We start from the raw sequence: 22558 nt of genomic DNA, 5'->3' as shown, positions 1-22558 counted from the left end.
TTGAGCCCCCCCCCCCCCCCAAAAAAAAACAAACAAAAAACTAAAAAAAAAAAAACAACAAAACAAAACACCCCCCCCCCCCCAAAAAAAAAAACCAACCTGCACCGTTGTCTTTAGCTGTATGTCTGTTGCTCCCGGTGTGAAAAATTCGGATGGACGACCTGGTTTGTAGACCGGGAGCTACAGACCTACAGCTACGTTGTCTTCATCCCAGAAAAAAAAAGAAATCGGGTAAATTTGTCTTGTTTAGATTAGGAAAACTATAGACTTATGAAATGTTTAAAAGAATTTGTGGTAACATTAATCAACACAAATATGTCGAGCACACTTTTCTGTCACATTTTATCAACTCTAAGAAGACCAATTTCCATTCCATATTTATTCGGGGCTGTACAAAAAACATACTAAAAGAAAATGAATACAAAATTGTAAAATAAATAAAAAAATAATGCTTATAATAAACATAATCATATACAAACAGTAAATTACAGAAATATCTTAAGATATGGTCTTTTTGTTATGATGGCGCGACTGCAAACTGTACACAGTTATGGCGATGTGAGAAGTCACTGTGTTTGAGATGACGTTTCTCAGAGCTAGCCAGCATAATGACGTCAATCAGCCTTTTCTGTTTGACCTCGCGAAGGGCGCTCACCAGCGCATCAACCATTTCCAAACTGGCAATTTTCCCGCGCCATTTCCACAGAATTTCAAAGTTTGTGATGACGGGGGGCTGGTCCAGAGCCTTGATGTCCAAGATGTCTTCGTAAGGAACTCTGAGAGCGACACCTAGCGTGGTGGCGTACTCAAGGGGCAGGGCACCAGCTAACACTAGTAAACTCTGGTGACTCAAGACGGGCACATCCTCTGAAAAATACGTAACATATAAATACATGTAACGCATGAATGTAATGAATCGAAGTATAGTCAATTCAGTAAGTTATCTGCTATTCTTTATACATATACACATCTATATCACATAAAATATTATTTTTTAAGGAATGTTTTCCCCTTCCTTTGTTATATAACGAAAATACGAAAAGTCTCAGGATTGTCAAAACACTTTTACGTGAATGCACGTGAAGAGCGCACGTACCGAACATTGATCGGTAGGCGATGGTTGATCTGACGGAGCGGCTGGACCTGTGTGATCCACGGGACCACGTCACGCGACCCGTCTGGGAGGAGGCTGCCATAGGGGAGATAATGAATACATGCATATATAATAGATAAGTCAATAAGAAAATAAAGAGTCTTACAGTACATACGATTCTGAAATTATATTGTCAAGCAAATATAGAACATATGAATTATATTGTTTTACATTGCTAAGCGATTTTTTTGGTAATTTAGTTTAATGTTACGAAGTAAAACCCAACTTGAAAGCATTCGAAGGAAATATGTTTGAATTTTGCTTGATTTCTATTGATATAGACGTGAGCAGATTCGATTTTTCTATAGTGTCGACTCGAACAAGACTTTGATGGAATGAACTCACGTGGTTTGGCCTCGGAGTGAGAGGTGGGCAGTCTGGGACCGGAAATCAGGAACCGCTCCGTATCCACGGCAACTAGGTGTATACAGACATCCTCTTGGCCCGACTCCCGGTAGTAGTTTATCACGCCGATGTTTCTGCCCCGGGGATCCCGCCTCGGCTCCACCGGAAACGAACGATAGTTCTGGTTTGAACTGCTGAGGTACGAAATAAAATAATGGTCCGAAGACAGACTACGTATCTTCCCCATGTTTCCGTCCAAATCTATTCGAATGACGTCATAATCTTTCATGCGTATGTGCGGCGATCGACTTCCGGGGACTTCGTAAAGACCTTCCTTCATGCGCATGCGCAGAATTCTTTTAAGGAATCTGTTCTCCACGACTTCCGTCCAGAACTTGACGACGCCGCTCTGTAAGGAGGACTTGTCCAACATGGTAATGGCGGTACAGATGTGCTCTGTCTCGTAGTACAGGTTAAACTCGTCAATGATGGCGCGCCGGTTCTTCTTCAACTGTCGTTTGTTCGCTTTACCGAGTGCAAGTCTGTAACCATAAAAAATAACCATTAAAAACATACAACTTCATACAAAAAATACAGTTAACTGCAGTTAAGTAAACATATAAGTTTAATGCCTTTATTGTCGAGATGTGCTTGCATGTATTTTTCAGCCGAAGTTTAAGCTAGCTAGAGAAAAGAAGATCAATAGTTTGAGAATCCAGCATTACACGCAAAGTGTCAACAAAGAGCTTTACAGCGCAACCAAACCCATCCCGTGACAACGCCTTAACAGTGCGCACTAAAATAGCAGTAAATAGCAGCATGTGCAAACCAAATCCACACAATACCTGCAGCTAGAGGCGCCGTTTCTACAAATGAATACCATACTAAGTTCTAGGAGTGTTCTCAAAATGCCCTAAATATCCGCTGTCTGAAAACATCGTCTATTTTTTAAAAACATCATTTCAACCTACCACATGAATTTGTTATCGACAATAACTTCGTGGATTAGATAAATATAGAACTTTTTTCTGACAAAAGACGGGTTTGATTTCTTACCCACAGAACCGGTCGATCTGGAATGTATAGCAGTTTCCGGTGGACTCACAGCGCATGGCACTAGGTCGAGGGATCAGTTCCACCTCACCGTCCTCTCGCTTCCGGAAAACAACGAGTTCAGTCTCGTAGTCGTCCGTGTCGTTAATGATCGGCATATGAACAAGAGCAGGTTCTTTGATTATGACGTCATCATCATGCTTTATGAAAATGACGTCCGATATACAAGTGATGTATTTGCATTCGTCTGGGCATGTTTCCTTATACGAAAATATCCTGTTTCTGTTTAGTTGAATAAGCTAAAAATTCAAAAGAAGGAAATGTATAAGTTTATAGAACAATATTATCAAGAATTATATAAAATTTAATGTTATTAAGGAAGAACAATATGTTCCTTATACCAGGAATCAACTTTGTGTAGATTTCTGATTAATAACTGTGTATATGCACGTATTTTAAAGATGTTTTCATATAAAGTAAGTCCAGTGCAGCTCGTGTGTAAATTGTTGCTCACCCTGAACTGGACAATGCACGGCCGACTGAAACAGTTTTGGGGAAAATTGATCCTGATCCGCGAGTCGTCGTCTGACATGTAGGTGAAACCGGCAGGAGTTATCTCCCGATGATAGGGGCGGTAACCCGCTACAACCACGAAGGCCTCCATGTAACTGGCACGGAACTCACATTTACCGGCCTAGAGCACACAGAAACAAACCAGGTCGTTAACCCATATTCTAACTGTACATGTATAATGTATTTATTCACCATAATATGGAATCATATTTTTTTTTAAATTCATAACTCATTGAATAACAGACGCAATAAGACTCTGTTAAAACAAATGTGAAATACAAGAAAAGTTGTTAACGGTAGCAGTATACATGTCTTAATCTTGGAGATTTTTTAATCAAGAGTACCGACTGTTTGACACAAATAAATAGAGTAAATAATTGCTGCTAATCATTTCTATGCGATTATAATTGAGGAAAAGAATATTGATCTCACAATTATATCCCCATCCACATCAATCCATTTATCCCCAGATTTCGTTTTGACTCGAACAGTCGCAGACGCCGGAAATGACGAATGATGGATTGGTGCCCTCAGAGTTATCTTCGCTTGGCTGTGAAACGCATTTCCATTGACGAGGAAAATGTCGGAGACGTAGTGTTGGCCGTCGTTGAGCTGGATCCCCGACATCAGCAAGGAACGCGATTCTATTGGACACTGGACAAAGTCCACGTGGGAGATGGAACCGAGGCTCTCCAGGGGAGACACGGCGTGAACCCCGTCCCCGAGGTCGATATAGTCCAAGGTCCTGGAATTGTACAGAGATGATAAAATTAAAAATAATGTATAAATTATATCAATTATGATATTTGTGAAAATCGTAAATATTGCACACATATTTTGAGATTGATCGGGTCGTTAATCTATTAAAACTTTTAAAAACTGCAAAATGAAACATTCATTTTATGACAAAAGTCTCAATTTTTATCAAAGGTAATATGTTTATTTTTCAAAAGTTCATCTTTTATGTTATACAGTACTACGCACGCGCTAGTTTTGCCGATGGTGTAGAACGAGTCGGTACATAGGTTCCCAATCCTGATCATCATGTCACGGAGTTCATCCGCCGAGAAACTAAAAATAGAAATCATTAAAAATAATACCATTACGTCATATCATTCACTGCAATCCTCTAGATATCTATATGTACAATTTGGTTTTAAAAATTTCAATTAAAATTATTTGGTTTAGTAAGATGTCATAAACAAAGAAATAGATTGTACATTTAAACGACAGAAATGTGACAGACTTACGAGTGCAGACCATGTGACACTGTTGCGTCACTGACAAATGACGCAATATTTGTCTGGACCAGCTTCTTTTTCGCTACAGAAGCGTCATCTTCAAATCTTACAAAGAGTCAAAATTAACACATTACATAATTATATAAAACGTAAGCATGTTTGTTTTTTTTAATATATTTTCAGATTGAAAATAACTAAAACTTACTTGAGTCTCTTCAATAGAATTTTGGCGCTTCTAAATAGCTGCAAAACTCCTGATAGAAATCCAGAGAATATTCCAGCGGCAGAGTTACTATTTCTATAACAAAATACGTTTTATAATTGTTATAAAAACATTTCCATAGCATTCATGTGACAAGATGTCATCTGTGTAGATCATAGAGACCATGCATGATGATTTACTCCTTTTACTCCTACAAACAATGCTGTGTTACACGCTCCAAACATAGAACCATTATAACAAGACCTTGGAATTTCAGTAGGACTTAGATATCAATTCCTTGCATCATAGCAAATTAAAAAATAATGCGGTTTCAAGCGAAATATGCATCGATTGTGTAGGTTTAGCAATCTTGGGACATGACAAAGAGCCATGGCTGAAAGGCTAGCAATAAAATAGACAGGCCTACGTCACAGTGCTGTTTGACAAAACAATACCAACAGTCGAAGCTCTTGTTAACATGTGGTGAATAAATACATTATACATGTACAATTAGAATATGGGTTAACGACCTGGTTTGTTTCTGTGTGCTCTAGGCCGGTAAATGTGAGTTCCGTGCCATGCTGCATGCGCCTACATATTTCTGACAATATTTAATAGTAATTATGAACAAGATATGCTATAAGCAATTTAAAACATTGAGTTTTGACTTGAAATTGGCTTAAGATCATACATCAGGTCCTTATCCAGACAGTTGAATTTAACGTGAAGCCCTAGGCCATAGAACAGTCCGTGAAGAGGTTTAAGTAGGGGGACGATGTTCAGGTGGAACCGCTGCAGGAGGACCAAGAGGATCTCCCCTACGATGGAAGTGACGTCAGTAGAAAGCTCCATGACGTCACTCACGATCTCGTCCTTATGTCTACAATAAAAAATGTGCAATATATTGATTGTAAGACCTTGAAATACGCAATGAATGAAACATAAACTTTGATACATATGTCTTTTATCGATATATTGTCATAATTCATCATTTAATATCCCAAACGTATGATCCTGTGAGACCTCACAAAAATGACAATTTTCATGAATACTTAAGTACTTACAAGAAACAATTTTACCGATTGTCTGTGCGATCAATTGCCAAACATTTTGAACAATTTGTCGAAAGCAACCTTACGTTTGCATTTCCGCTAAATTCGTTTTCTTAAAGACGATCCAGCTCTCATCATGCACGTTACAGATAAAGGTAAGCAAAATGATCTTAGTTAGATATTTATTCACATCATATCAGAAAGTCTTATAATGCTTTCATCAACTAACTTGCTTGAGTTTCACTTCCTTGTTATTGACTGTAACACATTACAGGCGGCAGTGTCTTAATTTGATTTTTCTGGGTCGGACTATTGGCTGTAACACATCATAGGTGGTATCACTTACTTTGATTTCTGTGGGTCGGACTATTGGCTGTAACACATCATAGCTGGTATCACTTACTTTGATTTCTCTGGGTCGGACTATTTACTGTAACACATCATAGCTATCATCACTTACTTTGATTTCTCTGGGTCGGACTATTGACTGTAACACATCATAGGTGGTAACACTTACTTTGATTTCTCTGGGTCGGACTATTGGCTGTAATACATCATAGGTGGTAACACTTACTTTGATTTCTCTGGGTCGGACTATTGGCTGTAATACATCATAGGTGGTAACACTTACTTTGATTTCTCTGGGTCGCACTATTGACTGTAATACATCATAGCTGGCATCACTTACTTTGATTTCTCTGGGTCGGACTATTGGCTCTAACACATCATAGGTGGTAACACTTACTTTGATTTCTCTGGGTCGGGCACTTTCTGCCAGATCTCCACGATGTTGTTAAACAGGAGTTGTAGGCCGTTCATGTCTCTACAGTACGTCTCCACCTCCTGGTTAGTGAAGCTGGAACAGGGTCAAATACATATGTAAAAACACCAACGTCCATATCAAATAAAGTTTGTTTTTTTTTCCTCAGTTTTATTGACTTTATTTCAACTACCCCCCCCCCCCAAAAAAAAAATCAGTAGCGTATATTTACAATTAAAACGGTATTCCGGTATTGACAAAATGACAGATTACAGGAGATATCAAAGATATCAGTTAAATCAACCAGAGAAAGATATAACACATTAAATATAAACAGATGTACTTCAGTAACTGAAAATAACTAATGTCTTCACATGTTTTCCTCATCCCATCCGTAACTGCTAGAAGTTAATTGTACACCTAAAATTGAACTATATCGATAAGTGTAATTTATGGGTAATCATTGATGGCTTTGGATAGATTTACAGCATAACTTCTTAACGGAAAAAAATACCCCAATAAATCTAAATAAGAGATGCGCTTTAGAAGTAACATACGAAAGAAGTTTCTATAATTTTCATGAACCTTTTAAAAATTTAGATATTTGTCAATTAATCCTATCAAACAAAGTGGGAGAAGCAGGTACATTACATGTATGTATGTCAGGTTTGACATAACGTTTTAAGTCACGTGACTAACTGATACTCACTCTTCGTTTTCCCGGACGAGGATGCGCAGGCGCCCTGTCAAATCAAGCGTGTCGCTGATCAGAGAACGTAGCAAGGTGATTTCCTCCTTTGTGAATCTATGGTGAATTTATTTCAACATATCTTGAATATGAACTGTTTTGCTTTGGCACGCAATAGCATATACATGTAAATCTAACAGTGTAAGATTTAAACGATTAGGGAATATTGCTCTAGCGCTATCATTCACTAGTGTCGAATTTTACCAAAATTACTATAGTATGCAAACATGACATGAATTCAGAAGTTTTAAGTGTTTGGATTGGGAGAGAAATCTACTTTTTGTTAGAAACAGCTTATAATTTCCCCAAAATCCAACAACATTTCATCTAAGTGCACCATGTTCCCAGTTAGACCAAACTTATGATGTAGTTTAAAACTTTGTTTACTACTTTCTACGCATATCTCTAACTTTCAGGCAGGCAATGAGGCCCATATTATATATAATTATATATAGCATATGTAACTATAGTATGAGGATTCTTATTCCATCACGTGACATACTTTTCTTTTTTGTACAGGCTGCAGCGAATTTTCCACAGTCGTTCTACATCGGATTTGACCTTTGCTCCTGGATCCAACTTCCTGTTAAGAATACTACTGCAATGGGAGAGAAACACATATATTGAGACCTATTTATTATACATGAATCAGTTATACGTATATCTTTTATGTTGTCAGTCTATTTGCTATATTTCCGCCTAGCCGATGTATAAGCTTCTCTAAAAATAATTATTTATACCTCTATGAATTGCTTTTGAATTATTGCAGCTTCATGCGCGGATCAGGATGATTTTCCCAGTTGGGGTGTGGGGGCGTAAATATACTATGTGGATTTATTTTAAAATTTCAATTTTTTTTCGGCCGGGGTGGGGGGGGGGGGTCAGACCTCAAGATTTTCGCAAGATCCTCGCATGAGCCTACATCATTGACCAAATGGCATTATGTCACAAAGTAATAATGTCGTCAGTCCAATGTCGTATTCCAGGACATCGATAGCTAAAATGTTATATTTTTTCCAAGCCGTGCAATGCTGAGACATCTAAATGTAAAATTCAAGGGTAATACATATTTTTGCATCCAAAAGAATGAAAGTCCGAGGTATACGTGTTGACATAGTTACCTGTTTAAAGAGCGCGGGGTGTAGGCGCCTGCACTCTGTGATATCCCCATGGTTACCGGATCAAGCTCTTTTTTAATTCCAAATCAATCACTTATTTTCAAAAAATCATCTCTCGATTACGTATGCCTGTGCCATTATACATACATAAAGATTGCAACGGTCTTTAGTGTATAAGGGATTAAATTATTCTCTAATTCACGGATTACCGACGATAAAAACAATCCCATTCAACTGTTTCACTCCTACATGTATTTATAGCAAAGTCCAAAGGATTTTTTGTGTGTGTTAAAGGGCCAAGGTAATTTTTTTGTCAAAAATTATTTTTTTCCGAATTTAATGGTTACATTGCTTCAGTAAGGCAATTTTAATAGGCAACCAAATTTTAGTGTCATTCGCTGAGTTATAAGCGAGTTACAGAGCTTACACTTCTTTGCTATGGAAACAAAGCTTTTGTTTACACTTTAAATGTTGATGTGAAAATTCCAGTTTCAGACTTAAAATGCATGTGTTAAACTTTAGAACCTGTTTATCTATGTTTAAAATGAATAAGAAGATAGACAAATTAGCATGAAACATTTTTTTACTGGTATATTGAACCCATGTAAACAAAAACAGGGCACGAGCCTTGTTTACATGACAAAGAATTATGAGCCCTGTATCTTGCTTGTAACTCTACGACTGACTCTCAAATTTTATTTGGTCATTAGAAACGCATTCCTAAAGCATTTAAAATAATAAAACACATTGAAAATGGTCACATTGTGACCATGCCCCAGAGAGAGAGAGAGAGAGAGAGAGAGAGAGAGAGAGAGAGAGAGAGAGAGAGAGAGAGAGAGAGAGAGAGAGTCTCTAATATATTAATTAAAGGGAGTTTAGTTGTACCAGGGGTAAAGGTTAAAGACAATGGTATTAGTAGTTTTCTTAAAGTATATTTCTTCTCGCACTGACTTCTTAAGCATCAGATTAAAATCTTTTTTCATCAACTGGACAGATACGTTTCTTGCTTAAAACGAAGTGAATAGAGCGCTCACATGAAGCTAATGACGCAATTTCAAAATAATGCTCAATCCCTTAACTTCTGAAGGGTACTTAAATTATTCATTCTAATTAATTAATGTGCACATTGTTTGCATACTTTCTTAAAAGATTCATATCTTACCTTGTTTCAGTTAACTCCATTTATTTGAAAACCGAGTTTTTGCATTTAAAAAGCGAATTTAAATCAAAACTGTTTTTTAATTGAAATTAACACATGTTTTTGTCTTTTGACATAAGAAGGGGTCAGCGAGAGGGCGAGCACCAGAAGTTGAATGTCATGACGGTCTGATCGGCAGGTCTTTGAATCCTCCCCCGATAATCTCTCTCTTATGACGTAAATCTGAAGGAAATCCTATTTGAAATACATGTACCTTTTGACTGAGAAGTTGAAGGTTAAAAAACCTAAAACAGAAACCCCTACAGTGCACGGAATAAACGTCAGAGACTTCTCTGACTTTGCCCTGATTTTGAATAATGTACATGTACCCGATTATACAATTGTACTTTTTATCGTCTCATTCTTGTACCTTGAGAAAGGTCTTTTTCTAATTCTCTAAATCTAATAAAAATCGAGCTTTTTATTGTTTCATAAAAATGCTGGTATTTGTGGGTGAGTGTTGAAGCGCGCACAAGAGAGAGAGAGAGAGAGAGAGAGAGAGAGAGAGAGAGAGAGAGAGAGAGAGAGAGAGATTACTAATTACTTACCCTTTGGACAGTTTGAGGGCAATCTTTTTAAATACAGAGGCCTTTCGCTCCAGGTTAGCCTCCATTTTTTGAGATGCGCTCTCTGATTCGTCCTCTTCAAATTCTTGAAACGAAACCTTCTTTGTCCGGCCATTGGTCACTGTTCTCGCCACGTCCGCCAAGGTGAATCTCCGCTTGACCTTTGATGTTTGTGGTTGGTTGTTCGAATCCTCCTGTGGTTGATTTGTCGTTTGTTCCCCGAGGGAGGGCAGGCGATCGTTGTTTTCCGCGCCCTCGGATCCCCCACCGTTCCTTGCGTTTTTAAATGCTACCACGGTTTTGATTTTAACCAGCTGGACATTTGGGTTGGCAATCATAGACTTGCGTCGAAATATTTCGTGATTTAAGTTAATGTCGCCCAAGGATGGTTTCTGCGCCTTGGTCTCTGACGTCACAGGGACGGGCTCCACCACTCTTTGAGACGACCCCCGGAGACAGAACATTGTGCTGAGACCCTTCAGAAACAATTCAAATATTTGATTAACTAGCTATTGGTTCATTCAATTGTAGGCCAACGCGTTTCTCAATAAAAACATTAATTAAAACTGCACTAGTAAGAAGTTTAAGCTGCTTTTGTTAATTTTAGAAATTTTTAGAGGAAGAACTTGGTGGATGGTAGTGTTAATAGATATATCTATAACTGGTTGCTACAAGTGTATGGTGTGATAAAACCGCCGTTACGTATGAAACTGTGTCGATAGCAATGAAGAACACTTCATTAAGATCAGGCTCGTCTGTCATTCTTTACCTACATGTATATACCGTACGTTAAGTGGTTCGCTAGATTGTTTAAGTCTATTGGATGTCGAAGCACGCTATTTTGAAGTTTTTTTTTTAATACTTAAATAATTTAAAAGTTTATTATACACGTAGTATATCAGTTAACAAGTGTAATGACCAATTGAAACATTTGAACAATATCATTAATATGTTCATGAACATTGGTGAAATTAAATCTCTGTGAGGAGGGGGGCACATGAGCATAATGAAACAGGGGTATGTAAGAAAAGGGGGTTTGTGACTGATATACCGGTAATGATTATGTGTATCAGTTGTCAAAGTAGTTATAAAGCACATGAAAAAGACATTTCTATGTAAAAAAGTAGTAAAAACATGTATTCATTTCCATTTGAAACAAATGAACAGTGATTTGCTTACTAGGTTATAAGGTTAATTTTTTAATACTTATTTAACTTATCAACTTATTGCATTTCATTTTTGTAAATGTACATGTACTTAATTGTAATTCAAAAAAGTGCATAATGTTGAACGTTAAAGCAAAAGTGAAAGGAGTGATGGATTACAAACAGTGCAATATCTTACCGTTACGGATTAACAGTAATTAACAGTAATTGAAATCACTCCAAAGTGCACACTACAAATTGCATTTCCTGCCAAATTCAGCCATGATCACCAAAACAAATTACACACATGGAATAGTTGCTCGGCGAACCACTGAACATATTAATTCCCCGTTAATCCCTAGATTAGTGTGTATCAGTTAATCCTTCACGGTGAATAGAACAAGTCAATCACTGACCAGTCTTTTGTATCTTAGGAGGATTATCTGTTATAGTGTTAACTAATATACATACAACACAAAATTAAGAGTTACAATGTAGCTTTTAGGCATTTTGCGCCTTCTAACGAGATATTTTGTATTTCGAATCATAATTATTTATTTTGTAAAACAACACTGTCAACTGCAAAATAAGAATCTAACAAATATCAACAGCAACATTTAATATTAGAACAATGTTTAAAGAGGTATAAACCCTCTACACAATATAATATCCAAACAAAATTATGATATAAATTAATTAAATGAATAATTGAATACGTAAATGAATAGATAAATTTTCAATTTATTATTTCAATAAATTTCTATTTATTTCCTGGGTATATCGCAATTATTTAAGATAAAATCCTACTTGTGACGTTATTATTTATTTTGTTTGAAAAATGTTAAAAATTTCGTAACTCTTTGTGATGAAAATACAATGTTTTTTGTATTAAATTCATCTGGTGTAATTTGACTAATTTAAATCCCAAATCAAGCTTAAAAGATATTTGAGACAGAATTCCCCCCCCCCCCCCCCCACAATGTTTCAATATTTAAGAGTAGATCATACATAAGTTTAATTAAAAAATAATGATAAACGGGAAAAAAATCAAGTATAGAGACGGGTTTATAATAATAAACTTATTGATTAGTAAGACAAAATCATTTACAAAATGCACAGAAAACAAAGCAGATCGGATTCATTTCACCACGGCAATTCAACGTATGTTTGCACGTCTATAAAAAATGATTGATTTGTTATTCTGCCACAGAAATCAATGACATTTCCCTGCACTTTAAATAAATACAAGTAGTACATTCACGCCGTTTTACTGACACGCTGTGTGTTTAATAAACAAATCCCCCTCCTCCGCTGAAAGTGACGAGTGCGGAAGTAGAATCGATTTCCCCGTGGTGGGCCCCTTTCCGCAGACTCAGCATTTGTAAGACGGATGTGGATTGTAATGGAGTGTTTGTACGTGTGTGCTGTGTTATAAGTAAATTATTCACTGGTGTAGTATATTCAAGATGGATGTATCGATATGGCGATGTTTACTACTTTTAGGTTTTGCGAGTAAGTAGAAATCAAATTGATACATTTATGTGGTGATGATATGTAAGTATACCATTTCTCTGTTTGCTGGCACTTCTGGCAAATAGCATCAGGGAAGTTTTAACAATTTTGAATCATTTCAACCATGTTTACAAAAAAGCACTGTGTTTGTGAATTCAGTATAAAGAGATGAGAGGGATATTCTTTATGAAGTATTCTAAGAATTCCTCGTATTTTATTACATTACAACTGTTTGCTGCGATGTTAACAGTCCGATGTAAATGATATCACAAGATAACGATGTTTATGTGCAAGTACCACGCCTGTAAAATTAATCTCAATGCCTCGGTATACTTGAACTGTTTATTTTTCTCATTCTAAGTAAGAGTACTCTCTCTCTCTCTCTCTCCCTCATCTTAACCGTAAGTAACGCGCCCAATTATTTGTCGGTTTATTATACATTTTTAGCTCACCTGAGCTGAAAGCTCAAGTGAGCTATTCTGATCACTTTTTGTCCGTCGTCCGTCTGTCCGTCCGTCCGTCCGTCTGTCCGTCTGTCTGTCCTTCTGTAAACTTTTTACATTTTGAACTTCTTCTCTAAAACCGCTTATCCAATTTCAACCAAATTTGGCACAAAGCATCCTTATGGGAGGGCGAATATAAATTGCAGAAATAAAAGTCCGATCTGTATTCAAAGCGGAGAAAACCTTGAAACTGTAGAAAAAGGGGGGTGCATTTTTAAAAATCTTCTTCTCTAGAACTACTGATTCCAATTCAACGTAGTTTAGCATAAATTATCCTTATGGGAAGGAAAATATAAATTGCAAAAATTAAGGTCTAATTCTGTTTCAAATCTGAGTTATTACGAAAATAATAATAAAGGAAAGGCGTGTTTCAATCAGTTTAATAGCCTCGGATTCGGCATCCGGTAAAATGGGTAGACAAGACTTGGCCTGGGCAAAACAAAAGATAAGCAGTTATTAATCTGCCAATCTCATTAAAATTTCAGGATATTTGATGGACCAGTATATTTGTATTTGCTGTAAATATTGCTGCAAAATAATGCGTATTTGGAATTGACGATTGCCGATCTGCCCCGGCTTTTATTTTGCCACGGCCCGGTTTTGCTTACCCATTTTACCAAGACTCGTATTCCATACTTCTAAAACGAGGTTCTTTGTTTAAAGCAGCCATGACAAAAAAGGGTCGATCTGACTATGATGAATTTGCTTGTTGTGCAACAGTTCGCGTATGAAGGGAAATTTTTGAAACATGAAAAATATATTGGTGCCGATTTTGTGAAGTAAATTGAGGCTAAATATTTCAATGCGTTGACAGTTTTCACACATGACGTTGATGTTAGCTTGTTCTGATTTTCGTTTCGTTTTCATTATTTATGCTTTGTAACCTGGAAACTGTCGTCTGTATTTCGTGATTTTTACGTATCAAATCAAACAGAGACTTCGGTAAATCAAACAGTTACGTTAACTGTTTACCTGCGCAAATTAAGCAAAATCTGATGTAGGAGTACTGAAATACAATTCATTCTATCGGTAATTCGGCATTATTTTTTGCGTAATGGTAGATTAATGCAATAGGTTTTTGTTGAGATGCTCGGCATTTTCTCTAGTTTATTCAGTTTAAATAGAGTTTGATATCGCTTACGGAAATATGTAGGTATATACATGTATATATATGATTCATTTCGAAAAAATAAATTGTGTTCTTTATTTGTTATACATGTAGTGCATGTTTCTTGTGTTTAATTGTTAACAATTTCTATTTACTAACCATTTTTGAGTGTTTGCTTCGAATTATAAGCAAGATACAGAGATTTGCTAACAATTCTATGTTTGTACACAGATCTTAAAAGCTAAAGATTAAATCAAAGTACTGATAGTACTGAAAAGCGCTAACCCAGCTTCTGTATGTATATAACAGATATATGTATATAGCATTTCTGCTTCTGTATACGCACTATATTTCCTCATCACTGCATGACAGTCCCTGCAATGATGTATGTAAGCCCCGTACATTAATTTCACAATAACCCGTAAATTAGATTCACAATAGCCCGTGCAGTTATGTGCATAAACCCCTGAAACTGGTCCCCTAACCAGTTTAAATGATGTATACTTTTGCTTAGAGGGGGCGGTTATTCGATGCACCGGAAGTTGAAGTCTAACGACAATAAAGGGCTGAGCTATGCTTAGCGCTTTAAAAAGTAAAAAAATTGTCAATATTTATTACGAAAATTTTCAAAATCTGTTCTTCCAGAAACCAACTTATTGAATTGTAAACTTAACCTTTTTAGCTCACCCGAGAATGGGGCCACAATGGGGGGGTCGAAGTTTAACAAATGAATAGAGTAAATCTTTAGAAATCCTCTTCTCAGAAACTAATTGGCCAGGAAAGCTGAAACTTGTGTGGAAGCATCCTCAGGTAGTGTAGATTCAAAGATGTAAAAAACATGACCCATGGGGATAGGGTGGGGCCACAATGGAGGGTCGAAGTTTAACATATGAATATAAAAAGTAAATCTTTAAAAATCTTATTCTCAGAAACTAATTGGCCAGGAAAGCTGACACTTGTGTGGATGCATCCTTATGTAGTGAAGATTCAAATTTGTGAAAATCATGACCCCCGGGGGTAGGTTTGGGCCACAATGGGAGATCGACGTTTTACATAGGAATATACACAGTTAATCTTTAAAAATCTTCTTCTCAGAAACTAATCAGCCAGGAAAGCTGACACTTGTGTGGATGCATCCTCAGGTAGTGTAAATTCAAAGTTGTAAAATTCATGACCCCCGGGGGTAGGGTTGGGCCACAATGGGGGATCGAAGTTTAACATAGGAATATATACAGTAAATCTTTAAAAATCTTCTTCTCAGTAACTAATTCGAAGGCAAAGCTGGAACTTGTGTGGAAGCATCCTCAGGTAGTGAAGGGGTAGGGTGGGGCCACAATAGGGGGGGGGGGGGGTCAAAGTTTAACAAAGGAATTTATAGGGTAAATCTTTAAAAATCTTCTCAGAAACTAATCAGCCAGATGATTCTTTATAATTGTTAAGACTTTGGCCCCAGGACAATTCTTTGGCCTCACGAGAAGGTTGAGAGTTTACTGTACGTTTACATCCCATATATAAACTATTGTTAGGGATCTTTTTGAGAACTGCAATACTCAACACATCATATGACCATAAAATCAACCTGTTAGAAAAGGGACTAATGATTGTAAACATAAGAATATCCAGGGGAAAATGGATTTTATTTATACAGGATTTACATGAATTATTGTATATTGTCCAGATAGTTTGTATTATGACTCCATTGAGTTGATTTTATCATACCTATTGTTCCTCAGGTGAGCGATGTGGCCCATGGGCCTCTTGTTGTTTTATGCAATCACAGGAAATCTTTCAGACCCTTAATATTTGGCGGAACAAAAGCGTTCAGTGCTTTCCATAATTATCACCCACATCTAGTGCGTATCACAATCGATGACCTTTTGTAAAAACAATGTCCCTTTTTAATCTTTAAATAAAGAGTTAACATACGACGTTTGCACTGCGTTGACATTTACCTCTGGGTCAGGAAATAAAAATACCCCGTAAATGGGAAGTGTTATTACATGAAATAACTTGCAACGTAAGTTGCAATGGAGCTATTTCACTATAATTTGTATCAATCGGAGCAGAACTCTCTCTCTCTCTCTCTCTCTCTCTCTCTCTCTCTGTAGTTAAATGGTAAATCATTTCTTAGTGACCACCCCTGTAATATATACAGATTTTCATAGATATGTTCAATGTCGACTCTACATTATAAATATCCCCGACCCATCAAGTTCTCTACCTTCCAGCTAGCTCTTCTCTCACGTGTGTTGTCTGACTCAGTGTTTTGATGTGTCGCTTCGCTGCCTGCTATTGGAGATATGACAAGACAGAAATCGATACATCTTGTATCGAATATCCCACCATCGGAAACTCACGGCCATTTTCCTGGAGTCTTTTAGGCAGCGCATTAGATAGGGGCCACGGGTTCACACAATGCAAATATCCCAGCGACGTCCCGAGATATAGAGACATCGCCAATTAATTGTAGTTTCTCGAGATTAAGTAAAATCGGTTAATTTTTGATGGTTTTCCTTCTTGTTAAAACGAGTAATTAATTGGATCGAAATTTTGTGTTTAAAATCAGTAAACTTGTAAATGTTTTTCTTTCCCAATTTTATTATCTTGTTGTAATGGCTATCATGTATTTTTCAACACTTCTATTTTCTTCTTTTCTTTAATTGTCTCTCAACTCTGTCTTACTAAAAACGTTTTGCCTTTCCCATATTATTTTGTTGACATGTCTATTTAATTTGTTCTACACTTCTTTATTTCTCATTTTCTGTTTCTCAATCGACATTGTCAACATCAGGCCTGTGATTACTATCAAACAGATTCCTGTATAACGAGACCGCTATATGTCAGATACCCCTGTACCGCTTATACCCTCTGTGTTTTAGTTATATGATAAAAAAATCAAACTGATCCAGATCAATGAGGATCAAAGTTTATTTTTTATGGTTAATTAAACTCAGCGCATGTATTTGGATAATACATGTACTTGTATAGCATTAAATGACGTCACCCCTATAATGGGAATGATATGCTCTCTCTCTCTCTCTCTCTCTCTCTCTCTCTCTCTCTCTCTCTCTCTCTCTCTCTCTCTCTCTCTCTGCGTTGATTTGTTCACCATAAAACAGTCTAACTTATATTCTGGTTTTCTTTGTTTTAATAAAAACAGTGTCCTCAGCCACAGAGTTCAGGGTTCAGAAAAAGGTTGTTAATGTTTAGTTCTACAAACAACTAGAACAGTTTGTTTGTTCAAAAGATGACACTACATGTATATATAGATGGTACACGACCTGCACCTAGTGCTGCACCAGTCGACAGGGCATAAAGAAGCAACCAAAAGATAGTTTGTTGTTTGATTTGCTGATTGTATCACTAGAATGTGTCTCTAAGTATCCTCCCATCTCTCCGACAAGAAAAAAAAAATAAAACCAAGTAAGACCCGGATGCCCTCACGTTAACTTTGTCGGTAGATACACGCGTGTACATGTACTTACTTACTTACATATCTACATTATTACGCCACGAGGAATGCAGAAACGGGAAACCAAAGCTTCCGCTAACTACACGAACGACAGTCAATGACCTACATGTGGTTTAACATCCCCCCCCCCCACACTTCCACACATCTTTCGGCATACACTATTCCAATTCCCTTAAAACGAACATATGCTTCGAAAAATCGGCACTCCTGTCACCCAAACAATAGTTAGGAATTGATTTTTTTCAAAGCTACTTGTAAAAAGTTCTGCATGGAATTTGTAAATTGATGCAACATTTCTGACAATTTCATCGGGGGAAGTCCGTTACTGTTGGAGGTTTACTTAAATACGCCAGGTCCCATTATTTGCTAAAAGTTATGAAATTTTTGATAGTTTAAATAAACATATTTTTTAACCTTTTAATCTCTATGATAATTGAACAGATGTCTTACAAATTAAGCGTAACCATCAATTGATAAATACATGATAATTTTAGTAAAATTTTTAGCCGATGAAAATATCTGTTTTCAATGCATGACTTTTGAAATGGTCTTAGACTACATAATAAAATTGAATTTTAAGGGTTTTTTTTTGCTCTGACATTGAAAGCTTTCTAAATGCCCAATTTGTAATATGAAAAATGCAGTCTGAATCTGATCTGATAAGTGTTAAAAATATCATGATTTCTTTTTCTTATGTGTCGTTTTTTCTGTTTTCTTAACTCTGAAATGTCTTTATCAGTTATCAAAATGATTTTTTATATAAAGCTAAATAAATTTACATTATAAATATATCAAAACCTTGATCTTTATTCTGTCGCTGTCTGCTGTTTGATCTATTGTAAATAAACTAATGTATGCTATAAATATTTATCAAGATCAATCTTCTACTCCTATGATCCGATACCGATCGAACTGGGACAGATCTTTTTATACAAAGTGACTCCGGAAGTGAATACAGACCGTGTTCCACTAGAAAACAAATCGGTTCCGATTCTACCCGTTAATGCCTTGCTTCTTTATATCCTTGACTGGTACAGCATTAGCTGCAGGTCGTGCACCAGCAGTAGATGGTATCGTCTTTTGAACACACGAATTGTACTAGCTATATAATTTAGAATGTTTTATGATGAACAAATCAACGCAGAGAGAAAAGGAGAGAGAGAGAAAGAAAAAGAGAGAGAGAGAGAAGGGGAGAGAGAGAAATTGTTTTTGAAAATAATCTTACGTGCATATTGTATGACATATATTCATATTTCGTTGGTACTTTTATAAAGGCATATAACCTATGATTTTTTTAAATGATTAATCAAATTGTATTTCTATTTAAAAACATATATATAATGTGTCCAGTCAAATTTTAATCCATGTATGTTCAATGCCGTGTGCTGAAAAGAAAGAAAATAATTCCTCCAAACAGTCACTAGAGACAACATGTCCACATGGAAATGTTTATATGCATTCATATTTCATGTTAATCAATTTACTTAAACAATAAAACGCTTCTTTGTGATTCATTCTGGATATGAAGGTGGCGACATCGCAGAAAAATACTTAACCCTAACGGTTTATGTAACTTTTTTCTGCAATGATCGCTACATGTACCTTCATAACCTGCAGAAAGCATTCTTTTGTTTATATTTACATTTTTCTTTTATCTAATTAATAAATTGATTATAAAAAGTAAGTAAAATTGACTAAATTTCTGTTAATGTACATAAGTAAGGTGGCTTAAACAAACAGCCGAAACGTCTCCTGTGAGACTTTGAGTCTGACATTATCATGGTTATTTCGTGCAGTCCGTGATTTTTCTTTGGTCGGTGTAGTTTTCGACCAATCGATAAACCGGGCTTATCGATTTCGGTCCTATCAGTTTCCCGTCAGTTTCAGCCGCTGTAGATTTCGGCCAATCGAGAAACAGGGCGTTCAGATTTCAGTCTGGCTGTTTCTATAGAAAAAAACAAAAAACAAAAAAACCCAGAAAACAAATCTCGACGACGTTTTAATTTTCTGATTCTTATGATTAGCTTCTGATGCTTGTAAATATTCTCCACTCATAATAGTAACATATCAATGCAGATGAAATGTTCAAAGATTATCAGGTTTTCAGCATGAATGGAAAGATCACCTACAAACTACAAAAAACAGAACAGAGTGATTTTTTATTGAAAGGCCAACAAACAAGACTTACAAAAACTTAAAACTTGAACCGACAAGTTTAAATAATAATGTTTTTTTGTTTGTTGGTCGACGCCAGACACTCTAAAGTTGCGTTATTCGTTATTTATTTTAAAGGAGAGCCCTCGTTTTGAACAAATAAAGCACCGCTTGCTTGTTTTTTGACATTTTCATCCAAGCAGTTTGTTTCTTGTTTGTTTGACAAAACTAAAGAGTATTTTCCGTCATTCAAAGGAGTTAAGAGTGTTTACATAGATTCAAGTGTCTTGATGTTTTAAAAACGCGTTTTCTGCACAAAATACGCGATAGTCTTACTTGTATTTATGATGTATTTATAGCAAATAAAAAAAACTCCGACCCCCCTCTTTAAAAAAAAAACTCCAAAAAAAAAAAAGAAAAAAAAAAAACCAACAAAAAACCCCAGAACAAAACAGCGTTAATTATCAAATTATAAATAGTTTATTTTTGCATTCAATATATGATTGTATCAAAAAAGATAAACGAGTTTTATCTATAAATATTGGTATACATATAAAGAACAGTGCAAGTCATATAAAGATGTGCCTACCTTTGTCTGAAATTGAAAAGTTTAATGACAATTCCACAAACAGAATTTTTTTAACAGGTGTTTCAAAACATAATCGTATTCAGTGACCCAAAGTAAATGATAGACATTCATCGTATAAATCATTCAATGTATTGAAAAAAATATTTGAAATATGGTTTGAAGATACATGTATATGTCGACGCTTCAATCTATTGTATTTGATTGTAATAAAAAGTCTTTATGAAACAGAAATGACGTATCTCGTGAAATTCATTGGTCAAATGAAAAGATAGTCTTCTGACATATCATAGGATAAATTGAAACTGACCCCTGATGCCTTGCCTACTTCGCTTAACATTTAGATAAACACATCTTCCGATATTGGCATTCAATAACGTTAAAAAGTACATGAATTTATTATTTTAGAGGCTAAAATATAGCCATTATTAGCTGATTGGAGAACCTTATCAAAGAGGTTTTGAGGACTTTTAAAAGTAAGCACATTAGTCACTAGGAAGGCCAACGTTTATCCCTGAAGAGTTTTATTTTTAGTGTTTAAAAAAAGAAATTTCCTTTTTTTTTTTTTTTTTTGTGAAAACGTAAAAATAAATGACAACAAAACATAACATCAGAGTTGCAGGTTTAATTGGTATAACGCAATAGTGTTTGACAATATACTAGAATATAAAATGGATTTGTGCCTTTCAATGCGACAAATAGATTACTAGTATGTTTTAAGGAAGAGGGTCTTTGAAAATAAAACCATTCATGTTATGATTTAAGAGGAGACACTTTACTTAATATAAGCTTTGTTATGACCCATATTTAGCTTAATTAGATTTAAAAAATGTCATTTTTGAAAATAATCAGTGCGGAGTCAATGCGGAAACAGTTCTTAGCTTTTTATTGAACATTTTAATTGAATATATTTCGCCTATGTTTGCCAGAGTATGATTTGCAATGTTCACCAATTTTATTTTTTTTTTATTCCAAGATGAAAGTTAACCTTTGTCTTACAACTACACATCAGTGTATATCATTGAATGGAAATTTAAGAAAATCAATTGACTATACTTGTCGTCCCGAAATAATGGTTTAAACAGAGGGCACACGTTTGCATTTTTATTGCAAATGTACAACTTCCCTATTTGACAATTATTTTTACATGCAAGGTAACTTTTTCATGGTCATGGTTACGATCAAAAAGCATATTTACCATTAGTATGACAACACAGTAATGTCTTTAAAAAAATAATGACCTATTTTTGTTTCACATTCAGTTTATTGTGTACAGTGCAAGTGTCCAAGTGCGAGCAAGAGATGTGGGGACTGCTTGATCACCAAGGACTGTGCCTGGTGCAAGGATCGGGTAAGTGGGGGGGGGGGGTACAACGTCCATGTATCACCCTCTATGTAGTTAAAAATCTAATTTATTCGCTTTTACCAAACAGTAGTACATAAGGAACAGATGTAAAGAAAAAATGCAAATCATTAGAGGTTCATAGCTACATACATGTATCATACGTACCGTAAATGTACAGCATCGTTACAACAGCAAGATTCAAGAAAAAGACGAAGACGCACAATAGTCCAATCCACACTTTACAAAAGTTATTTCCCTTTGCGGGGTCATCCTAAAGGTCAAAAGAAAAAAAACCCAAATTTCCCGTTCTTATACTACCAAATATATGGGCGTTTTGTGAGAAAATTTCTCTGATTTTGATTTATTCCTTCGATTTGTGGGTTGCCCCATCCTGGGGCAATCAAAAGACACAATTGAAACAGGCTTTTAACACCAAATGACAGAGTAACAAACCTCTAAACTCCAAAGGTTACCGTGAGAAATCTATCATTTGTTTCCCAAAAGATTGCGGCCAAGGGAGATAACTTTTGTAAAGTGTGGATTGGTCTATATTAAGGACGTTGTTTACTCAGGGTTTGAGTTCTCATATTCGGAATATAATAAAGTTCAATGTCATGAGTAAAATTTGTTCTAAACACTAAAAGTATTTATGTAATGAATTATTATTGACAAACCATTCGATATTTTTACAATATAATGGAATTAGGCTCAAACAAAGTTGGAC

General features: G+C 35.9%; 2 protein-coding genes across 4 annotated transcripts in view; one reads left to right on the top strand and one right to left on the bottom strand.

Moving 5' to 3' along the window:
• Nucleotides 1–346: 346 nt before the first annotated feature.
• Nucleotides 347–11474, bottom strand: LOC128163198 (uncharacterized). 3 transcript variants are annotated; one of them, XM_052826726.1, is made up of 15 exons: nucleotides 11354–11474; nucleotides 9992–10485; nucleotides 7630–7725; nucleotides 7089–7184; nucleotides 6365–6475; nucleotides 5259–5447; nucleotides 4571–4663; nucleotides 4375–4470; nucleotides 4109–4195; nucleotides 3557–3869; nucleotides 3066–3245; nucleotides 2555–2850; nucleotides 1499–2040; nucleotides 1097–1189; nucleotides 347–867 (listed from the first exon to the last, which is right to left on the bottom strand). In XM_052826726.1, the coding sequence occupies exons 2-15, from the start codon at nucleotides 10471–10473 to the stop codon at nucleotides 518–520; spliced, it is 3024 nt and encodes a 1007-aa protein (XP_052682686.1). In that variant the 5' UTR covers nucleotides 10474–10485; nucleotides 11354–11474; the 3' UTR covers nucleotides 347–517. The 3 variants fall into 3 exon arrangements, with proteins under 3 accessions (XP_052682686.1, XP_052682688.1, XP_052682687.1); XM_052826728.1 differs by lacking the exons at nucleotides 9992–10485; nucleotides 11354–11474 and adding an exon at nucleotides 9408–9556; XM_052826727.1 differs by lacking the exons at nucleotides 9992–10485; nucleotides 11354–11474 and adding an exon at nucleotides 8249–8379.
• A 1034-nt stretch (nucleotides 11475–12508) lies between these two features.
• The window catches only part of LOC128163110 (integrin beta-3-like), a 29810-nt gene continuing 19760 nt past the window's right edge, over nucleotides 12509–22558 (top strand). The window contains exons 1-2 of the mRNA XM_052826616.1: nucleotides 12509–12666; nucleotides 21752–21840. Of these exons, the coding sequence (XP_052682576.1) occupies nucleotides 12621–12666; nucleotides 21752–21840 (135 nt within the window). The 5' untranslated portion in view covers nucleotides 12509–12620. The remainder of the gene's footprint in view (nucleotides 12667–21751; nucleotides 21841–22558) is intronic.

Source organism: Crassostrea angulata, chromosome 9 (genome assembly GCF_025612915.1).
Source record: "Crassostrea angulata isolate pt1a10 chromosome 9, ASM2561291v2, whole genome shotgun sequence".
In the NCBI taxonomy this organism is placed as follows: Eukaryota; Metazoa; Mollusca; class Bivalvia; order Ostreida; family Ostreidae; genus Magallana; species Magallana angulata.
This window is presented reverse-complemented; position numbering and strand designations above follow the sequence as displayed.

Excerpts from the sequence above, each read along its gene's own strand:
- LOC128163198 (XM_052826726.1), bottom strand. The coding sequence starts at position 10,473 with ATGTTCTGTCTCCGGGGGTCGTCTCAAAGAGTGGTGGAGCCCGTCCCT. Across the intron at positions 7,185-7,629 it reads AGCCTGTACAAAAAAGAAAA|ATTCACAAAGGAGGAAATCA; the intron begins GTATGTCACGTG and ends AATTCACCATAG. Across the intron at positions 6,476-7,088 it reads CTCGTCCGGGAAAACGAAGA|CTTCACTAACCAGGAGGTGG; the intron begins GTGAGTATCAGT and ends ACCCTGTTCCAG.